General features: G+C 43.2%; 1 protein-coding gene across 1 annotated transcript; it reads left to right on the top strand.

Moving 5' to 3' along the window:
• The first annotated feature begins 484 nt into the window (after window positions 1-484).
• Window positions 485-8,172, top strand: LOC147891969 (protein kinase family protein / C-type lectin domain-containing protein). Its single transcript, XM_087388877.1, has 5 exons — window positions 485-569; window positions 697-784; window positions 5,237-5,659; window positions 5,814-6,423; window positions 7,343-8,172. The coding sequence occupies exons 1-5, from the start codon at window positions 552-554 to the stop codon at window positions 7,905-7,907; spliced, it is 1,704 nt and encodes a 567-aa protein (XP_087245003.1). The 5' UTR covers window positions 485-551; the 3' UTR covers window positions 7,908-8,172.
• The last annotated feature ends 9,934 nt before the right edge of the window (window positions 8,173-18,106 follow it).

The raw sequence follows: 18,106 nt of genomic DNA, 5'->3' as shown, positions 1-18,106 counted from the left end.
GAATAGCCCAACATGTGGGCGCCCAAACAAAGTCCTGGGTAGTCTTTAATGGGTGCACCCATTAGCCTATCATGGATTTTAAAAAATTGAATGCCTACCCATGGGCATCCTCTTTAAACAATGCCCAACGGCTGCCCAATAATAGTTTTGTAATTCGCAAGACCTTGAACACAAAGAGAGTATTAGTAGATTTGTAGGGTGCCCATCAATGGGCAGCCTACCCATGGAAGGGCTTTTGAAGGACGTGGAGTCCACGTAGGATTGGAAGGTTTGGTCATAGGTGGTGTGTGTGTAATGAGATGCCCGCCCATCGTAAAAAAACTTCCTTCTTATTCCCAGTGTGCAAACAATCTTATTCAGGTGTTTACAAATTACAGACTCCCCACGCATAATAGACGGGCAAGGTTGCTTGCCCATGCGTAGCGCACGGCTGAGATGCATTCAATGGACATGTGTGAGGCTCTAGTGGATAAAAACAAGCTTAATTAATTCACCTTGTTATAGGAGCATATTTGAAATCCATTTGAAATGAGAAGAGACAAAGAAGGTGGATGAGCTGTCATGACAAAGTAACCAAAACCTCAAATTTCTACCTTGTTCTTGGCAGTCCTGTTTTCTATCTATTAATGCCTCTCTAATCCCCAGTTCCGTTGAAAATTGTTCAGAGGTTCCTCTTGTTGTTGATTGCCTGTGTAGCTGGGCATGAAGGCAAACTCGTGGCGGATCGCCGAGCGACTCTTGCTGGCAGTTCGACTCTTCACCCTCATCACTTGTGCACAATGCGGTGTGTTTTTTAAATAAGCTGCGTTTGTGTGTGTGTGTGTGTGTGTGTGTGGAGAGAGAGAGAGAGAGAGAGAGAGAGAGAGAGAGAGAGAAAGAGAGAGAGAGGTTTGGTTTCTGCCCGCCCTCGCTTGGATATGGGCTACACTAGACGAAAGTCCAGCGCTGATAACCGGTTGAGCGCGTGCTGGCGATGCAGAGTGTGACAGCTTATTTGGTAATGCATGGCACTACATACTGGAACATATATACGAGGCGCCGTCGTCAAATCGAGGGCTTGTTGCCTGCATTGAAAAAGTCATACGCAGGTTTTCTCGTCGTCATATGTATGCCTCGTTGTCTGTCTTGGAAGATCGAGACCTCTTAAGTCTGAACTTGACGAGTGGGCTTCTCATGAGCAGACTTTTCACCTCACTTGGGCCTTTGTGCTTTGCAATCCATGTTTTAAGCGCCGTTTCACTTTAATTGTTTCATGCCTTTCAAGTTTCCCTGAGCAGTTGCTCATTCCAAAATAATTTACGAGTGCTCAGTGCGTTAGTGATGAGTTTTTAAGGTCCAATAAGAGGTCATATGTGCTTTTGCGTGTCTCATGACTGAGGCACGGACTGAGATATACACCAAATTTGGAGCTATGACGCCCAAGCAGTCCAATATTATGTGACATGTCCATAAGCTATTGGTCCTCGGGTTGGTAAGTACTGATGGGAAGTATGCCTCTTACCCATATGGCGGGGAACTCAATTGATCATTCTAAGGAGCTCCAAAGTCTTCTCCTGGTCTCCAATCTTATCATGATAGGCCCTTTTGATTTTTTTTGCAATTTCATACAGCCAATCTATAGCATCTGTACCGTACTTTTCCCTCTCTTCTTTTATGTGAGCAGTGTCGCTACTTCTTCAATATACAAATGATTCAAGTCAGTTTTACCTACTGCTAGCCTAGCAATTCTTTCAAAGCTAGCGTTCCGCACCTCCCCTTTAAAAAGAAAGGAAAGGATAGCCGAGAACACAGATTGAATTGAAGAGGATATGCATCTTTTTAGAAGAGTAACACTTGAAAAGGGATGACCCCAAAGGTACGTGCATGAAGGGGGTTGTATTCCTGAAGGGTGACGCTATAATATATAGCTAATGGAAGTGTCCTCTTCACAAAATAATATCTTGTCGTAGCAAGGTTAGGAAAATGGCCCTTCCAAACACCCTTTCTCAATTGTCCATCCATAGAACCATCCTTAATTGAAAGGTTAGGAATGCATTTAATCTCTAGTTGGAGAAGACCCCTTGGCCCCACTTTGTAGTGCATGGGATGGGAAGCACCAAGGCCTTGATGTATGAAAAGGATCCTTAGCTGCACCCATCCTAGAGGATTGCCCATACCAACTCGGGGGAGCTAAGGCTTTGTGTAGACTAACCCTCCAAGACTCGAGGATGGTGGTGTCTATCTCCAATATCCTTGTACCCACCTCGCTCAAGTGAGAGGACTTTTGCACGTGTCTCTATGACGAAGTAGCCGGGCCATTGTCCCACTATGCACATCCAATGTGCGTCTGTTGTGCTAGTATGGCCCCACTTTGTAGTGCATGGGATGGGAAGCACCAAGGACTCTAGCCGCACCCCTGTCCTAGAGGATCATCCATACCAACTCAGGGGAGCTGAGGCTTTGTGTAGACCAACCCTCCAAGATTCGAGAATGATGGTGTCTATCTCCAATATCCTCGTACCCGCCTCGCTCAGGTGAGAGAGGACTCTTGCACGTGCCTCTATGAGGAACTAGTCGGGCATTGTCCCACTATGCCAATCCAATGTGCGTTTGCTGTGCTAGTATACAACCCTCTTAATCATGGGCCTTTGGATGGCAAAGCAGGGGTTGGCACTTAAGCTCCTCATTGCATGGAGGATTGGCTCAAATGAGTGCACTAGACAAGTGTTGCCAAACCCTATGTAAACTCATCATCAACGTTGACTCTTCCCTATGAGGGGCCTCTCGGAAGAACCACTAATGAGATTGCTGCCATTGTCCTCTTGTGTGGAAGCGTTGTGAGGGCTCCAAACCTGGGTTGAGACCACGCACTACAAGCTTGCCTAGCAAGGCTTTGCTTTGCATCTTTGGATCAATGATGCCTAGTCTTTGTTTGCTTGGGGCAAGATCATTGTCTCCCAACTCTAGTGTTCAAGGTACCATCTGATCTTGCCCACAAGCAATTGCCACCGAGTTCTTGATCTTCCCAATGCATTTTCTATGAAAACACCAGCAAGAGGCCATGTACCAGGTTGTGGCCAAGGGGCCTGGTACGCCTTGAGAACTTGTCTCGCTAATGATGGTTTGGTTGAGCTCCAATATAGTCGCTTGCGCCTCACACTCTCTAGCATTGAGACTATTTGTTGCTTAGCTGAAATGTCAAGCCCACTTGACAACCTAAGGACCTCGTTGGCTGGCCCCGCGGGATCGAATGGAAGCCAAGAGAGGCCCCCAATCCAAGATCTCTTGCATCTCCTTAATCACTGTGAGGAATCCGACTAATTTGGTCTAATTAATCTTGGCACTAGATGCTTGACAGTACACCTTCAGGGCACCTTGAACTCCGTCAAGACTCTTCACAATACCCTCCACAAAAAGGGACGTATCATTTGCAAATTCAGAGTCAAGTAACTACCACTGTTGGAATCGAGAGGTACATCCGTGTGAGGCTTGCCAGCTAAGAGCAGAGAGAAATGCCCAAAGCCTTTGCCACAAAGACTAATAAGAGCATAGCAAGAGAGCAGCCCTGGTGCATTGATTAAGGAGAGAGAAGGCCTCCCCTATACGACCCCCAATAAGCATTTGATAGGAATTCCCTGTATACAAGCCAGAGACCTCCCGAATCCATTGGCTCGAGAAACCAATCCTTTGCATGGCCCCCTCCAAAAAAGTCCACTTCACCCTGTCGTAAGCCTTCTAAAAATCCACAAGAATGATTGCAGTAGACTGAGACTCCTCCTTGAACAAATGCAATGCCTCTCAAAAGGTGAAGATGTTTTCAAGATGCTGTGCTCGTGGACAAAACCATTTGAGTACCATGAATATGCCAGCAAGATGCGGGCCAACCACAAACTCAAGACCTTGGCTAAGATCTTGTAGGCAGTGTTCTGAAGGGTGATCCACTATTAACGAACACTTGAATGGTCTCCTCCCTTCTGGATCAAACAAATTCAGCCCCAATCGAGAGTGTAGGGGAGCAATCCTGAGTCGAAGATCTTGGAAGGCCAACCGTAGGGGAGCATGAATGCACTCCCAAAAGCACTCGAACGACGGTATGAGGCCATCCTTGCTTGGGAACTTCTATGGTTGGAGGGCCTCCAAGAGCTGCTCATGTGTGAACGGGGCGGGGCATCCCCATGCTTGCTACTGCTTCGTCATCCTATCCCCCAGCTAGACCCATTGCGCCTTGGAGGAGTGGTAAGAGAAATTTACCCCATGGATCTGTCGTGAGAAGGTCAAGGTGCACACCCTCGTACTTGTTTGCAAACCACTAAGACATTCTTGAATCTCTATGGAGGTCAAGTCCCTTCTTCGTGTTCTCTCCTGTTTTCGAAGAGAATGGTGTCTTTGAAGTGCCTGCGACTATACCTCAGTTCTACTCCTCTAGATGGCATTGCGTACCCAACTAGCCCAACTGTCTTGCAGGGGATCATCTGTCTATTGCCAAATCTTTACAAAGGCATGTTGGACCTCCTCCTCTTGTAGCAATGCATCGAGAATTTGCACCCCTTTTGAGGGAGTCCATGATAGGGCTGCTCCAAGTGAAGCATGATCAGGGAGTGATCCGACATTGTCATCTATGCGAGATGCCCTTGGCTCTACCTTGGCGTGTAGCCCAATCCCCCACTAGAGCTTATCTAGTCTCTCGAGTAGTCCATCATGTTGCCATTGGCCGAAGGAGTAGTTGAGCCTGTGATTCTAGAGCACTCTGCCTCTCACTAGGACTCACGGCCACTAACCGCGAAGATGAACTGCTCTCAAGTGCTGTGCTTTGACGATAGCATTGCTGAGAAGGAGGCTCCCCCTTGCTTGTTCTCCATAAACTCTAGATTCTTGAAGTCTGCTCCAATAATCCAAGAGTCCACTTCTGGGAGGCTCTTGGTAAGCGATCTTGGAGTCTCCCATTTTCAAGCCATTCCACATGTCAAACAATGATCATTGAAAAGCCATGACATGACCATAATGATTCGTGATCATGTGGTAATTGTTTAATCCATCTGGTGTCACATCTTGAGGATGGGTTTAATAGGATTTGTCTATCAACTTAGCAGTCTGGCGGACACTCATGTGCAGTGTGGATCTAATGGTGTAGGGGAGGATGGTGCCGGTAGCACATAGAGCTTTTGTGCATATATATATATATATATATAGAGAGAGAGAGAGAGAGAGAGAGAGAGAGAGAGATTCAAGACATCCTTTCTTTGTTTTGGATTGACAGGGTTTTGCCCAGCTGGCTGGCAGTTAGGGCCAGATGAAGGGAAATGCTTTATCTTGCTGAACGATAGCAGGTCTTGGAATGATGGAGAGGCTTTCTGCAAGAATCAGACGGGTCATTTGGCAGCCATAAGCTCTAAAGAAGAACTTCATTTTGTACAGAACTTATGCAGCAATGATACCCATGGTTGCTGGGTTGGCGGTCAAGGAGTTAACTCAAGCATAGGGTTTAATTGGGCATGGAGTGATGTACAAACTCCATGGAATGATTCATTCTTTCCGGGGGCACCTTTCCTTAATTGTTCTGGATCTGCTTGTTCCAGATCAGGTTTGAGTCAGGTCTGCACTCTTGTGTTTCAGAAGGTGATGCGTTTGGAAGTGGACAGCTGCAACGTTATGCATGCTTTTGTGTGCATGTTAAACGAAGGTATGCGAATTTGAGAATGAGGTTTTGGTGACATTTTTTGTGAATCTGCCTTGTTGTATACGGGTGAAACTGTCATCTGATCCTGGAAAGTGTGGGCTCCCAGAATTTTGTGTTATGTGCTTTCTGACATGATTCCAGCTTCTCTTTTGAGCAGGTTCTAAATGCCAACTAAGGTCTTGTCATAAGGAGTACAACATCATCTTGGCTGTTGTGAGTGTCCTCATTTTCACAACCACATGTGGGGTAGCTGTATGGTTGCTGCTTTTTAGACAAACAAAGAAACGGCGAAGGTCATCAAATTCTGCAAGCATTGCATTAGTTCCACCATCTTGGAGGGTCTTCACCTTTGATGAGCTGCGGACAGCTACTAAAAACTTCAGTGATGGGAATAAGCTTGGTGGAGATAGCAGGTCAGGTGGCACTTACAGGGGAGTCCTTGCAGATGGTTCTTTGGTTGCCATAAAGAGAGTTAGTACTGGAACTTTCCAGTGGAAAAAGGACTTCTTATCTAAAAATAAGGCTGATTACCGGTCTCTAAACGAGCATGAGTTTTTGTCAGAAATAGGGAGGATTGCTCGTTATCGACATCCAAATTTAGTTGTTGTCAGAGGATGTTGCTCCAAGCATGGACAAAAATATATTGTGTATGATTTCATGGCAAATGGACCTTTAGATAGGTGGCTACATCACTTGCCAAGGGGTGCGAAAAGTCTGGATTGGGGGACACGCATGCGAATTGCAACTACACTTGCTCAAGGCATTGCGTAAGTTTATTCCTTATCATGCACTGCAGTCTTCTAGTTTGTTTTATGACCTTGCCTATCTCTGTTAGGTCCACTGTATCTTGCTTTTCTTATGTTGTTGGTTTGTGAAGTCTCCCTAGAGACTGTCCCCTTTGGCTGGTGTTTGCCTGCTGGTTTTAAGATTTTAGAGGTGGTGCAATGTTGCCAACTTTGATTGCTGTATTGGTATTGATGGTGCATATTTTTTGATACTTCAGAAGTCCCCCGCCCTTCCCCCCCTGCTTTGTCTCTTTTAAGCCATCTCTCCCCTATCATCACCGTGCTACCCATCCTGCACACCACCTAACCCGTCGGGGACCACTAGGGCCTCCTGCGGCTCAGACTTCGCAGAGACTTGTTCCACAAGGGCAGGTTCTTTCTTCTAGAACATGAAGCCCAAGCTTGCACTGTTTGAATCTTTCAAAATGTGAATACAAAGTTAGCTCATGAGCCACACCCAAGGCATGTCTTCGTAATCCACTCAGCTCCTAGAGCCGCTAAATAATCTTGACCAAGAGCAAAACTCGGTTGGTGTGGTTGTCTTTCTCAATAAGGGTACTATGTGGACTCTTTCCTAAGATGGAGCATTAGCTGCTCCTCAAAAGGGCTAGTATTTGAATAACCTCACATTCAACATCTAGGCTAGTACCCCTTCTTATGGAGCATCCCAATCTTCTCCTGCATAGTTGGCATAACAAATGTGGTTGTCAAATTTAGGATGAAGATAAGATCGTATTACGAAGGTGCCAATGAGTTGATAATAATGGGAATGTGGTCTTCTCCTCAATCCTCTCATCCCTCATTACGAGGTGCTTTGTAATCTCCTCCCCACTATGTATGGTCCTGAATTTTTTATAGATTCACAAGCTAAAGGACCTTGATATTCTTGTCAAATTTGCAGGTTTCTGCATGACAAAGTAAAGCCACACGTGGTGCATCGAGATATCCGATCCAGCAATGTACTGTTAGATGAAGAATTTAGAGCTCATATATTGGGTGTTGGTCTTGCTAAATTTGTGCCATGGGAGGCAATGCATGAGAGAACTGTTATGGCTGGCACATATGGCTATCTTGCTCCTGAATTTGTCTACCGTAATGAACTCACCACCAAAAGTGATGTGTATTCATTTGGGGTGCTCCTGCTCGAACTAATTAGTGGGAGAATGCCAGCTCAAACTGCTGAATCAGCAGATTGGCAAAGCATTTTTGAATGGGCTACTCCGTTGGTGCAGTCTAGTAGCTACACACAATTATTGGATCCAGTGATCACAAGTATTCCAGATGTGGGAGAGATTCAGAAAGTGGTGGATCTCGTGTATGCCTGTACTCAGCATGTTCCTTCAATGAGACCTCGCATGTCATATATTGTGCACCAATTACAGCAGCTGGAGTCAGCCGTGTCAGATCAACTTGGGGCTAATCTTTCTGCTGGCACATCTGCAGAAGTTTCTGAACCTACTGTATGATGAAACCAAGAAGACTATACATTGCAAGTTGACGAATGTCTGGGCAGTTTATTCCCTTAAGGGTTTTGCCTTCTTCGTAAAATTCACTAAACAGACTGGCTCATTTCAGCTGAGGAAAGCATTTGTTTTTTTCAAGTGCACTTGATTTGAATTTCATGTTGTGAACAGATTTATGAGAACTGTGCAAGAAGTGGGTATCAAAATGAGTAAAATTGCATACAAAAGGTCTCTTAAGTATTCTTTACTGGCATCCCATGTTCTGCACATATTGGTGAAAATTAATTGTTTGTAAGTACCAATTCAAATGAGTAAATTTGGATGCTACAGCCAGTTTTACTGAATCTTTAATTGTTGATTTTTATACAATTTCTTTTGAGTGACATCCCATTTGTGTTTGCTGTGATGTGAAGTCACGTGGTTGTCTACAATGTATTTAAATATAGACGTGATAGGGGCTGATCTTTGAATTCCCCATGTTGAATGTTTTCATTTATGTCTGCTATTATGGATCTATACATGCTAGGGCTGGTCCTTGGGTTTCATAATCAAAGGCATTACATTTTCTTTGGATTGATCTGCCATTGAATTTCCTCATGTTGAATGCTTTCCATGTATCTGCTATGATGGTGACAGGGTTTCTAGTCTGCAATGGTTGTATGTGATGAAAAGTGTATATCCAGGTTTCTTCCTATACCGGCTCATATCGTGTTGTAGCTTTGTGCATTGGAGCTTTGATGTGTGCTGTTGCTTTTTTTGTGCGTCTATACTTGCAAGTGAGAATTTTTGGAATGTTGGAGAGAGAGAGATCGAGAGAGATTGAGAGAGAGATGATATGATATGATTGTATTAAAGTCTTCTCGAGACTCACAGGATCTATGGGACTAGTTGACAAAATATGAAGAGGAGAGAGGAGAAGAGTGGAGATGAGGAGAGAGGGCACAGCTAGAGGGCTATGCACATATGATCACATGATGTTTATATGCACACATGATCACATGATGTTGAGCATGAACTCTCAACACCTTTTCTCAAGATCAACATTATGTAGTAAGCTTTTCCTCAAGATGATGATAATGGGGAATCGAAGGACTGAGCATTATATTCCATCACATTCCTTTAATGGGAATGCTTTTTCTTTGCGTTAAATTAAGAGTCAGTTGGTGTTTCTCGAAAGCTCTTTATCGAGTGGTTTGGTAAAGATGTCTGTAAAATTCTCTTTGCTATCATAATGTTGCAGTGCAAGTAATGCTCTTTCTCTGATAAAGTGCTCTTTGACATCAATGTGCTTTGTTTTGGAGTGATATATTGGATTCTTGGCCAATGCTTGAACCGATTGATTATTACAGTATATTGTTGGTTTTGACTCATGAAAGTAATTTGTTTTTGACAATAGTTTTTTGAGCCATATAGCCTCACATGCATTTGTAGTGAGTGTTTTATATTCTGCTTCAGTTGAAGACACAGAAATAGTTGATTGTTTGTTTGACAATCATGATATAGCACTTTGACCAAAGAAAAATGCATATCCCTGTGTCGATCTTCTGGTCTCATGATCTTCAGCATAGTCAGTGTCAATATTCATGTAATTGTGGATGACTTTCTCTATATTCTATCCCAAATTGTCTTGTATCTCTGATGTATTCTAGGCTCTTTTGGTTGCATTTTAGTGAGGTTGTTTTGGATTTGTCATAAACTATGTAAGTGAACTTACTGCATAATAGATATTTGGTCGAGTGATAGTCAGATATATAAGAGATCCAATGAGCTGCTTGTAGTATCTGTCATTGACTGTAGTCTTTTCTCAATCTTTAGTAAGTTCAACTCTGTTCCATGGGAGTGACTGTAATCTTGCAATCTGCCATATGAAACTTCTTCAGAAGATTGTCAACATACTTGAGTTGACTCATGAATGTGCTATCTGAATCTCTCTAGAACTCAATTCCAAGACAATAGTGTGTAAGGCCAAGATCTTTCATGTCGAACTTTGTAGATAAGTCTTGTTTTAGTTTTCGGATAAAGCTATTCTTGCTTCTTGTCACAATCAGATCATCTACGTACAAAAGTGCAATACTAATGTCTTCCCCTTGAACTTTGTAGTAGAGAGTGATCTGCATGGGACTTCATGTATCCCAAATCAACAAAATACTTGTTGATTCTGTTGTACCAACTTTTGGATGCTTGCTGTAAGCCGTAGAGACTCTTCTTGAGACGACAAATCTTATTCTCCTTTCTTGGTTCAACATAACCTGCTGGTTGTTGCATGTAGACTTCCTCATCTAAATAACAATTGAGAAATGCATTCTTAACATCGAGCTGGTACACATTCCATCTGTTGAGTGTCGCTAGTGATATCAAGAACCGTATGGAATCCATCTTTGCAACTGGACCATAAGTCTCATCATAATCTTGACCATATTGCTGTGCAAATTCTTTGCAGCGAGTCTGGCTTTGTATCTTTGAATACTTCCATTTGGATACCCATTTGTTTGCTATGTCCTTCCTTCCTAGTGAAAGGTTGCATAATTCCCCAGTATTATTCTTATACAAAGCATCCATTTCTTCATTCATAGCAGTTTGTCATTCTGGCTTGTCTACTGCGTCTTCGAAGTACACTTGCTCTTCTGTACTCATGATGGTAGTCATAAGAGCCTAGTTGGTGGTTTCAACCTGAATTGCTTTGCCTTTTTGAGCATATGTCAATCTGGCTGGAGGTTTGCTTTCCCTAGTAGACCGTCTGAGTTGCTGTGGCTTTGCTTGTGGTATTTCTGGCAATTGTTGTTCTTCATTAACCTTTTCTGTAGATGACTTTGAAGTCGATGCTTCTATCTCTTGTGTATTTGAGGTTTTTCATTGTGATTCCTCATCAAAGATTACTTCTATTGAGATAATGAGCTTTCGGTTGATGGGATCATACAACTTGTATGGTTTGCTTTCTTCACTGTAGCCAATCATGATGCATTTGTGTGACTTCGCATTCAATTTCTTGCGATGATCATCATGTATGTGGACATATGCTATGCAACCAAATATGCAGAGATGCCCAATGTGGGGCTTATGTCCAATGAATGCTTCATAAGGAGTCATACCCTGTGTTGGTTCGGTAGAAAGCCGATTAAGCAAATAGTTTGCAGTGGCTATTGCTTCTGCCCAATATTGATTCGGAAGGTGCTTCTCACTAAGCATTGCTCTAGCACTGTCTGCTAAAGTCCCATTCTTCCTTTCAGCTCTTGCATTCTGCTGAGGAGTATTTGCACATGTGAATTGTCTTCGTATGCTGTAACTTCTGTAAAAGTTCATGAATACTAAAGATGTGTATTCACCTCCTCTATATGATCTCATGACTTTGATCTTTCTGCCTATCTGGTTTTCTACCATGGCTTTGAATTCTTGAAATCTGGAAAAGACTTCAGATTTCTCTTTCAGAAAGTACACCTAACATATTCTGTTGTAGTCGTCGATGAAAGTCAAGTATTCAAGTGAACCATTGATGCTGCAGATCTGGGCATAACCCCATACATCTGTATGTATCAAATCAAGAATACCTCGTGCACGAGAGGTACTTCTGTCAAAATTGGTTCGCTTTTCTTTGTTAAAGTAGCATGCTTCGCAAACTTTTCCAAGAAAGTATAGCTTCATAATCCCAATTGCCATATTCTGATTCTCGAGATCTAACAAGTACTTGAAGTTGATATGACCATATCTCTTGTGCCATTTTGCAGATAGTGGCATCTATTGCGGTTGAGCTGACATGGCATGCTTCTCTGGTACTGTAGCTAGCATTCTATACAAGTGTTCTTACTTGACACCTTTTGCTACTAGTTGACATCCTCTAGATTTGTCTTTGAGAGTGCATTCATATTCGTCAAAGATGACCCGATAATTGTGTTCCATCATTTGACCAACTGACAAAAGGTTCTTGTTGAGTTTCGAAACACAGAGCACATCTTTCACCAATCCTTTCGTACTAGTGAAATGGTTCATAGGGATAACACCTGTCCCTTGAGATGGATTCGGTATATTATCTGCTGTGTAGATGATATTTTTCTGACCTTCTAATGGTTTCATCTCTGTGAACCATTCCTAATGATTTGTCATGTGAGATGATGCACCGCTGTCGATATACCAAGGATCCTATTTTGCTTAGTTGACTTGATAGTTGAAATCCTCTTTTGGATTGAAGTCAGTGTCTAGGTACACTGTCTAGGTACACTATATCAATTTGCTACATTTTCTCATTTGCAAGAAACATATTCCCATGTTCCTTTGCAAAATGACTGTGACTAGAATGTCCACTAGGATGATTTTCTCTGCCTCAGAAATTCTCTCTATTACTGTTGGATTGACTACCTTGGTGATACTGCTTCTTGTGACAATCTCTTTCATAGTATCCAAACTTGTGACAGTAGTTGTAGTGAATGTTTGACACATTGGTGGATGCATTCCCTCATCCTTGGAATCTTCCTCGGTTGGAATGATTTCCTCTTTGCTGATGCTGGTGTTGCTGAGGATGATGCTGATGTTGATTCTGACTTTTCTGATGATGATCTTGTTCTGATGATTACCACTTCACTAGAATAATCTACCTCTGCCTCTGCTTCTGTCTGAAGCTATGAATGCTTGATCATTAGAATGACCTTTGCGTGCCTGAATTGCTTGAGTCCTGATTTCTTCATCAAGTAGGACTGAGTGGAGCTCTTTCAGTGTCGGAGTTTGCCGTTGAATGGCAATACTCTGGACTAGATTGTCGTATCCCTCTCCTAGTCCATTTAGCATGACTTGAATCATTTCTGTTGGATTCATAGTCTCTCCTACTGCTGCGAGTTGATTGTTATAGTCTTTTATCCAGACTACATAGACATAATCGGTTTCGCTGCTGTTGCAGAAACTCTGGTTGATTTGGTTTTTTAGTGTGAGAATCCTAGAAGTGTTCTTTGACTCATAGAGAGTTGCGAACATATGCCATGCTTCTTTCGATGTCTTGACTGTGTTGAGCTGTCCTAGCATCACATCTTGCACATTTTGCTTGATCTGATGATATGCGTACTTGTCTTTCTTATCCCATTCTGCTTGAGCTTTAGCAATGGCAGGATCTACTACGGGTGCAAAAACTATTTGTGTAGTTATAGATCCCGCTGTTGGTGCTGTCACAATAGGTGGAGTAGAGCTATTGGTGGCTGGATCATCCAATGGTCTAGGTGTAGATCCATCGACATACTCCCATTTGTCATGAAGTACAAGAATGGTCTCCATTCGATATTTTCATGTGTCATAATTGGAATTGTCTAACTTAACAGATGCCTCCAGATTTTGTAGACATGGTGCAAGAAATGTACTCAAAGTGTCGTGAAAATCACTGTTTGAATCAACTGCAAAAACACTGACTGTGCCAATTGAAATTTGAACTGTCAGTGAAGATAGAACTGCAATAGATAAAAATTTGATCTGTAGTACAAGGCTTGTGGCAAATGATGCCAGGAATAGCCAAGGGGCTTCACAAGGCTGAAATGATGCGCACAATGCCGTGAAATAGCCGAATACGCTTTACAATGATGGCATGTCTGTGTGAAATCAAATCATGTGCCCATTGAACAATCGGCAATGCCTCTGAACACTTTGAAGTCTACTCATTAAACTGATGAACGTCAGGTTTCAGGTAATGTGACGATGTGAAACCTATGCAGCGTACGGATTGACTCCGAGTAGGTACTAGTCAGGAATTTCGAGCATGACTTAGATTGGCAACTTGGGGAGATTCAAAGCGTCCTCTCTATGGCGATCTAGTCTAGTCTGATTTAGATCTATACCAACCGTCGATTGATGAAAGAACAACAAATAGTTCCTTTTCTTTTGTTCTTTTTAAGTGTTGGGTCAAATGCATTGATGTAGAGGCTGATGTGCGTGTAGGAAGTGGTTTTGGCGGCGAGGCTAAAAAGTGAGTGATACTTGCATCAAAATATGCACATGATGTGATGAGCACGTAGAGCACAAAAAGTCGAGCGACTTTTCGTTTTGGAGCACCCTCTAATTCTTCCTGGATCAAGAGATACGACTTGATCTAAGTGGAGGGACAAACGGAGTGCAAATGTGCTCAATGATGATGTGGCAATCAAGGGATCACATGCAATGACTGTGCTTAGCAGGGACTGTGCCTGTGGAGCCCTGTGTCGAGGTCGCAACTGTGTCACATGCAAGTTACACAGTGTGCCTGCAGAGTGATAACTATGTCTGTAGGTGATAAGTGTGCCACATGGCACTAATGATGTGGCACTGATGATGATGTCAGCAAATGACATGGTTGTGCTGATGTGGCAGTTGAGCTGGTAATGATAACATGGCAATCGGTAATGAAATGGTACTCGGTGGTGATGTGGATGGATAAGGTGATGTGGCAGTCTCACAGGGCTACTGATGTGGCAGTGTAGATAAAATTGCTGATGTGGTAGTCGGCTACCATGTGTTAGATGCATGACCAAACCCTTGGTGATAAGGTGAGTGTAAGGTGATGAGGGTTGGCTAGAAGCTATGCCACGTGTGTCTTGGAGGATTGAGAAGATGCTGACAGAATCACAAAGATTCTATCACATAGATTCTAGAAGCAAGGCGTCGCTTGAGCTGTCTGGCTATCTGGGTTGAGCTTGTAGAGGGCGTCGAAGCCTGTGGAGGTAAGGAGTTTGCTGCTGCTGACTATGTTCGCTGTTGGAGTCGATGGCGAGGCTATGGGAGCTAGTTGGTTGTAGCTTTGATAGGCGGCTGTTTGAAGAAGGCGTTGGAGCAGCTTTTGTTGTTGAAGGAGTCGAGCTTTGTTGAAGGATGTTTTTGGAGAAGGCGTGGCTTGGTCGACGGCCATTGGAGCTTCATTCAACCGGATGAGACTATGGCGAGCTTACCAGTTGCTTTGTCAAAGTCGATTGTGCCTGCTCACCATACACACTTGCTTGAAAGTGCTCGTAGCAGAAGCAGTAGCCATAGCCGCATATGTTGCTCCGTCGACTCCAACTCCAACGGAGTTGATTACAATAACCTTCAAGACATCCCCATCCTTGTTGCCGTCAACAGCCTTCGGCGTGCCAATTACAATGCTCATTGTCGTCTCATCCCAAATCGTGGTGTTGCTAAGGCGAGGGTCGTTGCAGCCAATTTGCACATTGAGGCTAGTGGGCTGTGGCTGGCTGATTGGGCTGTAGCTTTGCGAATCTATTAGGTCATGGCTAGCAGGGTAGAAGAAGCGCTGCTATAGAGAGGCCTCAAGGAAATCATTGTAGGAGCTTGCATGGCATTGGCTTTGGAGAGAAGGTCGTACGGTGACTGAGCGAGCGAGCCGCTACTGCAAGGCGCTGTGGGAGTTGGCTGTAGTAGGAGGCGGCCGCTGCTACTGTTCAGTTGGAGGGCATCCGTGTATTGAATCCAAAGAGAGGCTAGATGGAGGCGCTAGGAGGCAGCCGCTTGGATATGATCATTGGAGCACTCAGGTTGTTGGAAGGAGCATGAGCATGGGGCGCTGCTCGAGCGCCAGATGTATTTAGAGAAGCTGACTGTGGCTGAGCCTTGCTGTAGGCAATCCCTTGGAGCTCGCTAGGACTATGGATGCCTTAGATGCTCCATTTCATGGAAGCTCTTTCCTTTTAGACAACCGAGAGATCTTATCAGACTCTCAGGCTTTCTCTCTCTTTTGCTCACAAGGTGAAGATCAATGAAACCTTCAGAATGCTTCAAAAACTTAGTGTTCACTAAACTCTCACTTTCATTCTCAATGGAAATCTCTCAAGGAATTTAAGAATCTCTCTCTCTCTCTCAATCAAAGAAATTGATCTAGCTCTCACAAGAATGGACGGAATTCTCTGACGGAAACTTCTCTTTCATCAACGGAATGAAAGGACAATCTCTCGATCTCTCTCATGCTCTCACGAATCGCAATGCCTTAGTGGAAGGCAAGGGAGCTCTGATACCATGACAAAATATGAAGAGGGGAGAGGAGAAGAGTGGAGATGAGGAGAGGGCACAGCTAGAGAGCACACCACAAATTACTAACTATAAACTAGATTTAGTTGAAAATGTAGAATATATACAAACCAATTTAGGGTTAGGGTTAGGGCATCTAACCCTTTTCTTTATAGCACTCTATAAGGTTAGTGCTATGCACATATGATCACATGATGGTGCTATGCGCACATGATCACATGATGTTGAGTGTGAGCTCTCAACACTAGTGACCACTATTAAACTAAGTAGTGGTCAGTTACACCTGTTGAAATACAATTCTCACAAATCTACATGGTTAGTATTTGCTGGGCTATTTTTTGCGCTAGTCCCAGCACTTTGCTATGATGTTCCAAGATTTCTTTTAGGTAGCTTCTAAACTTGTGGGCTGGCTGTTCCAATAGATTCTTTAGACTACTTCTATTGTTCCTATGGTTTTCCCTGATGTGTGCGTTCTTGACATTTTAAGAGCACGTGTAGCTCATCTTCTACCTCCCCTATAGGGTAGATTTTGTATGACCTTGCCTCTCTTGGAATCTTGGGTCGCATCCATCTACCCTTCTCCACTTCTAGATCATGTGAGTTGGTCCTTAGCTTGCAAATTAAATGCCTTCAGAAAATTGAAAGATCCTCCCCAAGATATTTTGCATTGCATAGCTGTCTATTGGGTTGACTTTCATTTTGTAGAACTACATTTTTGTACTTGGGTCGTGCCATATCTTCTATAGCATTTTCAACGTTACTAAGTCTCTGATTTCACCTTGTTCTTTTGGTATATCAGCTGCCTTTATCTCCCATAATTCCATCCATTCCTCCCTATCTCTGCACCAGCCTGTAGTCTTAGTGGCCTCCATTGCTTTGTGTGGTATCCGGTGTGCATCCATGTTCTTAACCTTGTTGAGGTATCCCATATAATAGCATAGTGCTTCACCTTCAGTGGTATCAGACCTGTTAAAGATAACAAGATGGGATAAGGTGTTTGAGCCTTAACTCCTAAGTCTCCTATGATGAAGTGTTTCTCACTGCAATAAACTTTGGAGAGCCCGGGCCGCCCAAGCTGGACATCCATAGAGAACCATTGTTTTGTTTCCACAAACATGGTGTAGGAAAAATTTTCTCATCTCCCAATTCCACAAATGCGCCTTTTTGCATTTATTTTGGAAGCTGTATAATGCTTTTAATCCTCCCAAAATCGTTCATTCCACACATGCATTCAACTTGTAATTATTTGTAAAATCAAGCCTTAGATATTTGCATGACGTGATTGTTTCCAAAGTCTCCACTTCGAATGTGAAATTTATCTGTCTATTTCAAGGCCTGATCCTTTTCGATGTTGACCTGCATTTTCTAGTATTTGCACAAATTCTATAAGGCATCGAAGTGTGCTTGCTCATCACTCTTTTCTTTTGCAAAGAAGACCACACCATCTGCATAAATGAGCAATAATAGTGCATAATCAACCACTTGAACTCCTTTGTTGCTATTTGTCATCTGATCTTGTCAAATGCTTTTCTTTGAGTCTACAAAGTAGCAATAAATGGACCCTTTCCTATTCTTTGCTCCCTCAGTTGCTGCACTTATGGCTACTAGATGATCTACCATCGTAAAAGTTGCATGTGACATTGCCTTGACCCCTTGTTCCTCCACCCATTTGCTAAGTATTTCTTCAAGAATGGTTCCATATATTTTGTCCTTCAAGCTGCTCACCATGATGGTCTTGTAGTTTCTTTCTAACTCGCTTTCCCCTGCCTTAAGGATTGGTACAATCCTACTTAGTTGTGGGGAGGCCTCCTTCTAGGGTCAAGGTAAGCATCCTCTTTGTCTTTGTCCCATCCCATTGAGCATCTCAACCACCAAACCATGGGTGTCTAGGGCCTTTCTATTTGCTTCTTTGATCGAGATCATGTCTAACCTATTTTTCTCCTTTGATCCCTAACTTGCTTTTTTCCTTCTCTTTTGTACAAATTATATCATGTCTCCCCATGACACATTCCTCCTTGTGTCTTACTACCATGTAGCATTTGAAAAAACTTTATGGGGCCCTTTTTGAGACCATAGTAGCTCACAAGTTGTTTGAGAGAGAGAGAGAGAGATAGATAGCTTTTTACGTCATAGGAACAATCCCAAGGAGCCAGTCTGACTCATTCGACGCGATCCCGGGGGATCGAACACACACACCCAACGACGAGAGAGAGAGAGAGAGAGAGAGAGAGAGAGAGAGA

The sequence above is a fragment of the Dipteris shenzhenensis genome, chromosome 17 (assembly GCF_047967505.1).
Source record: "Dipteris shenzhenensis isolate YYH24624 ecotype China chromosome 17, Dip_SZ_1.0, whole genome shotgun sequence".
NCBI lineage: Eukaryota > Viridiplantae > Streptophyta > Polypodiopsida > Gleicheniales > Dipteridaceae > Dipteris > Dipteris shenzhenensis.
The sequence above is the reverse complement of the archived record's forward strand: the minus strand, read 5'-3'. Positions and strand labels throughout refer to the sequence as shown.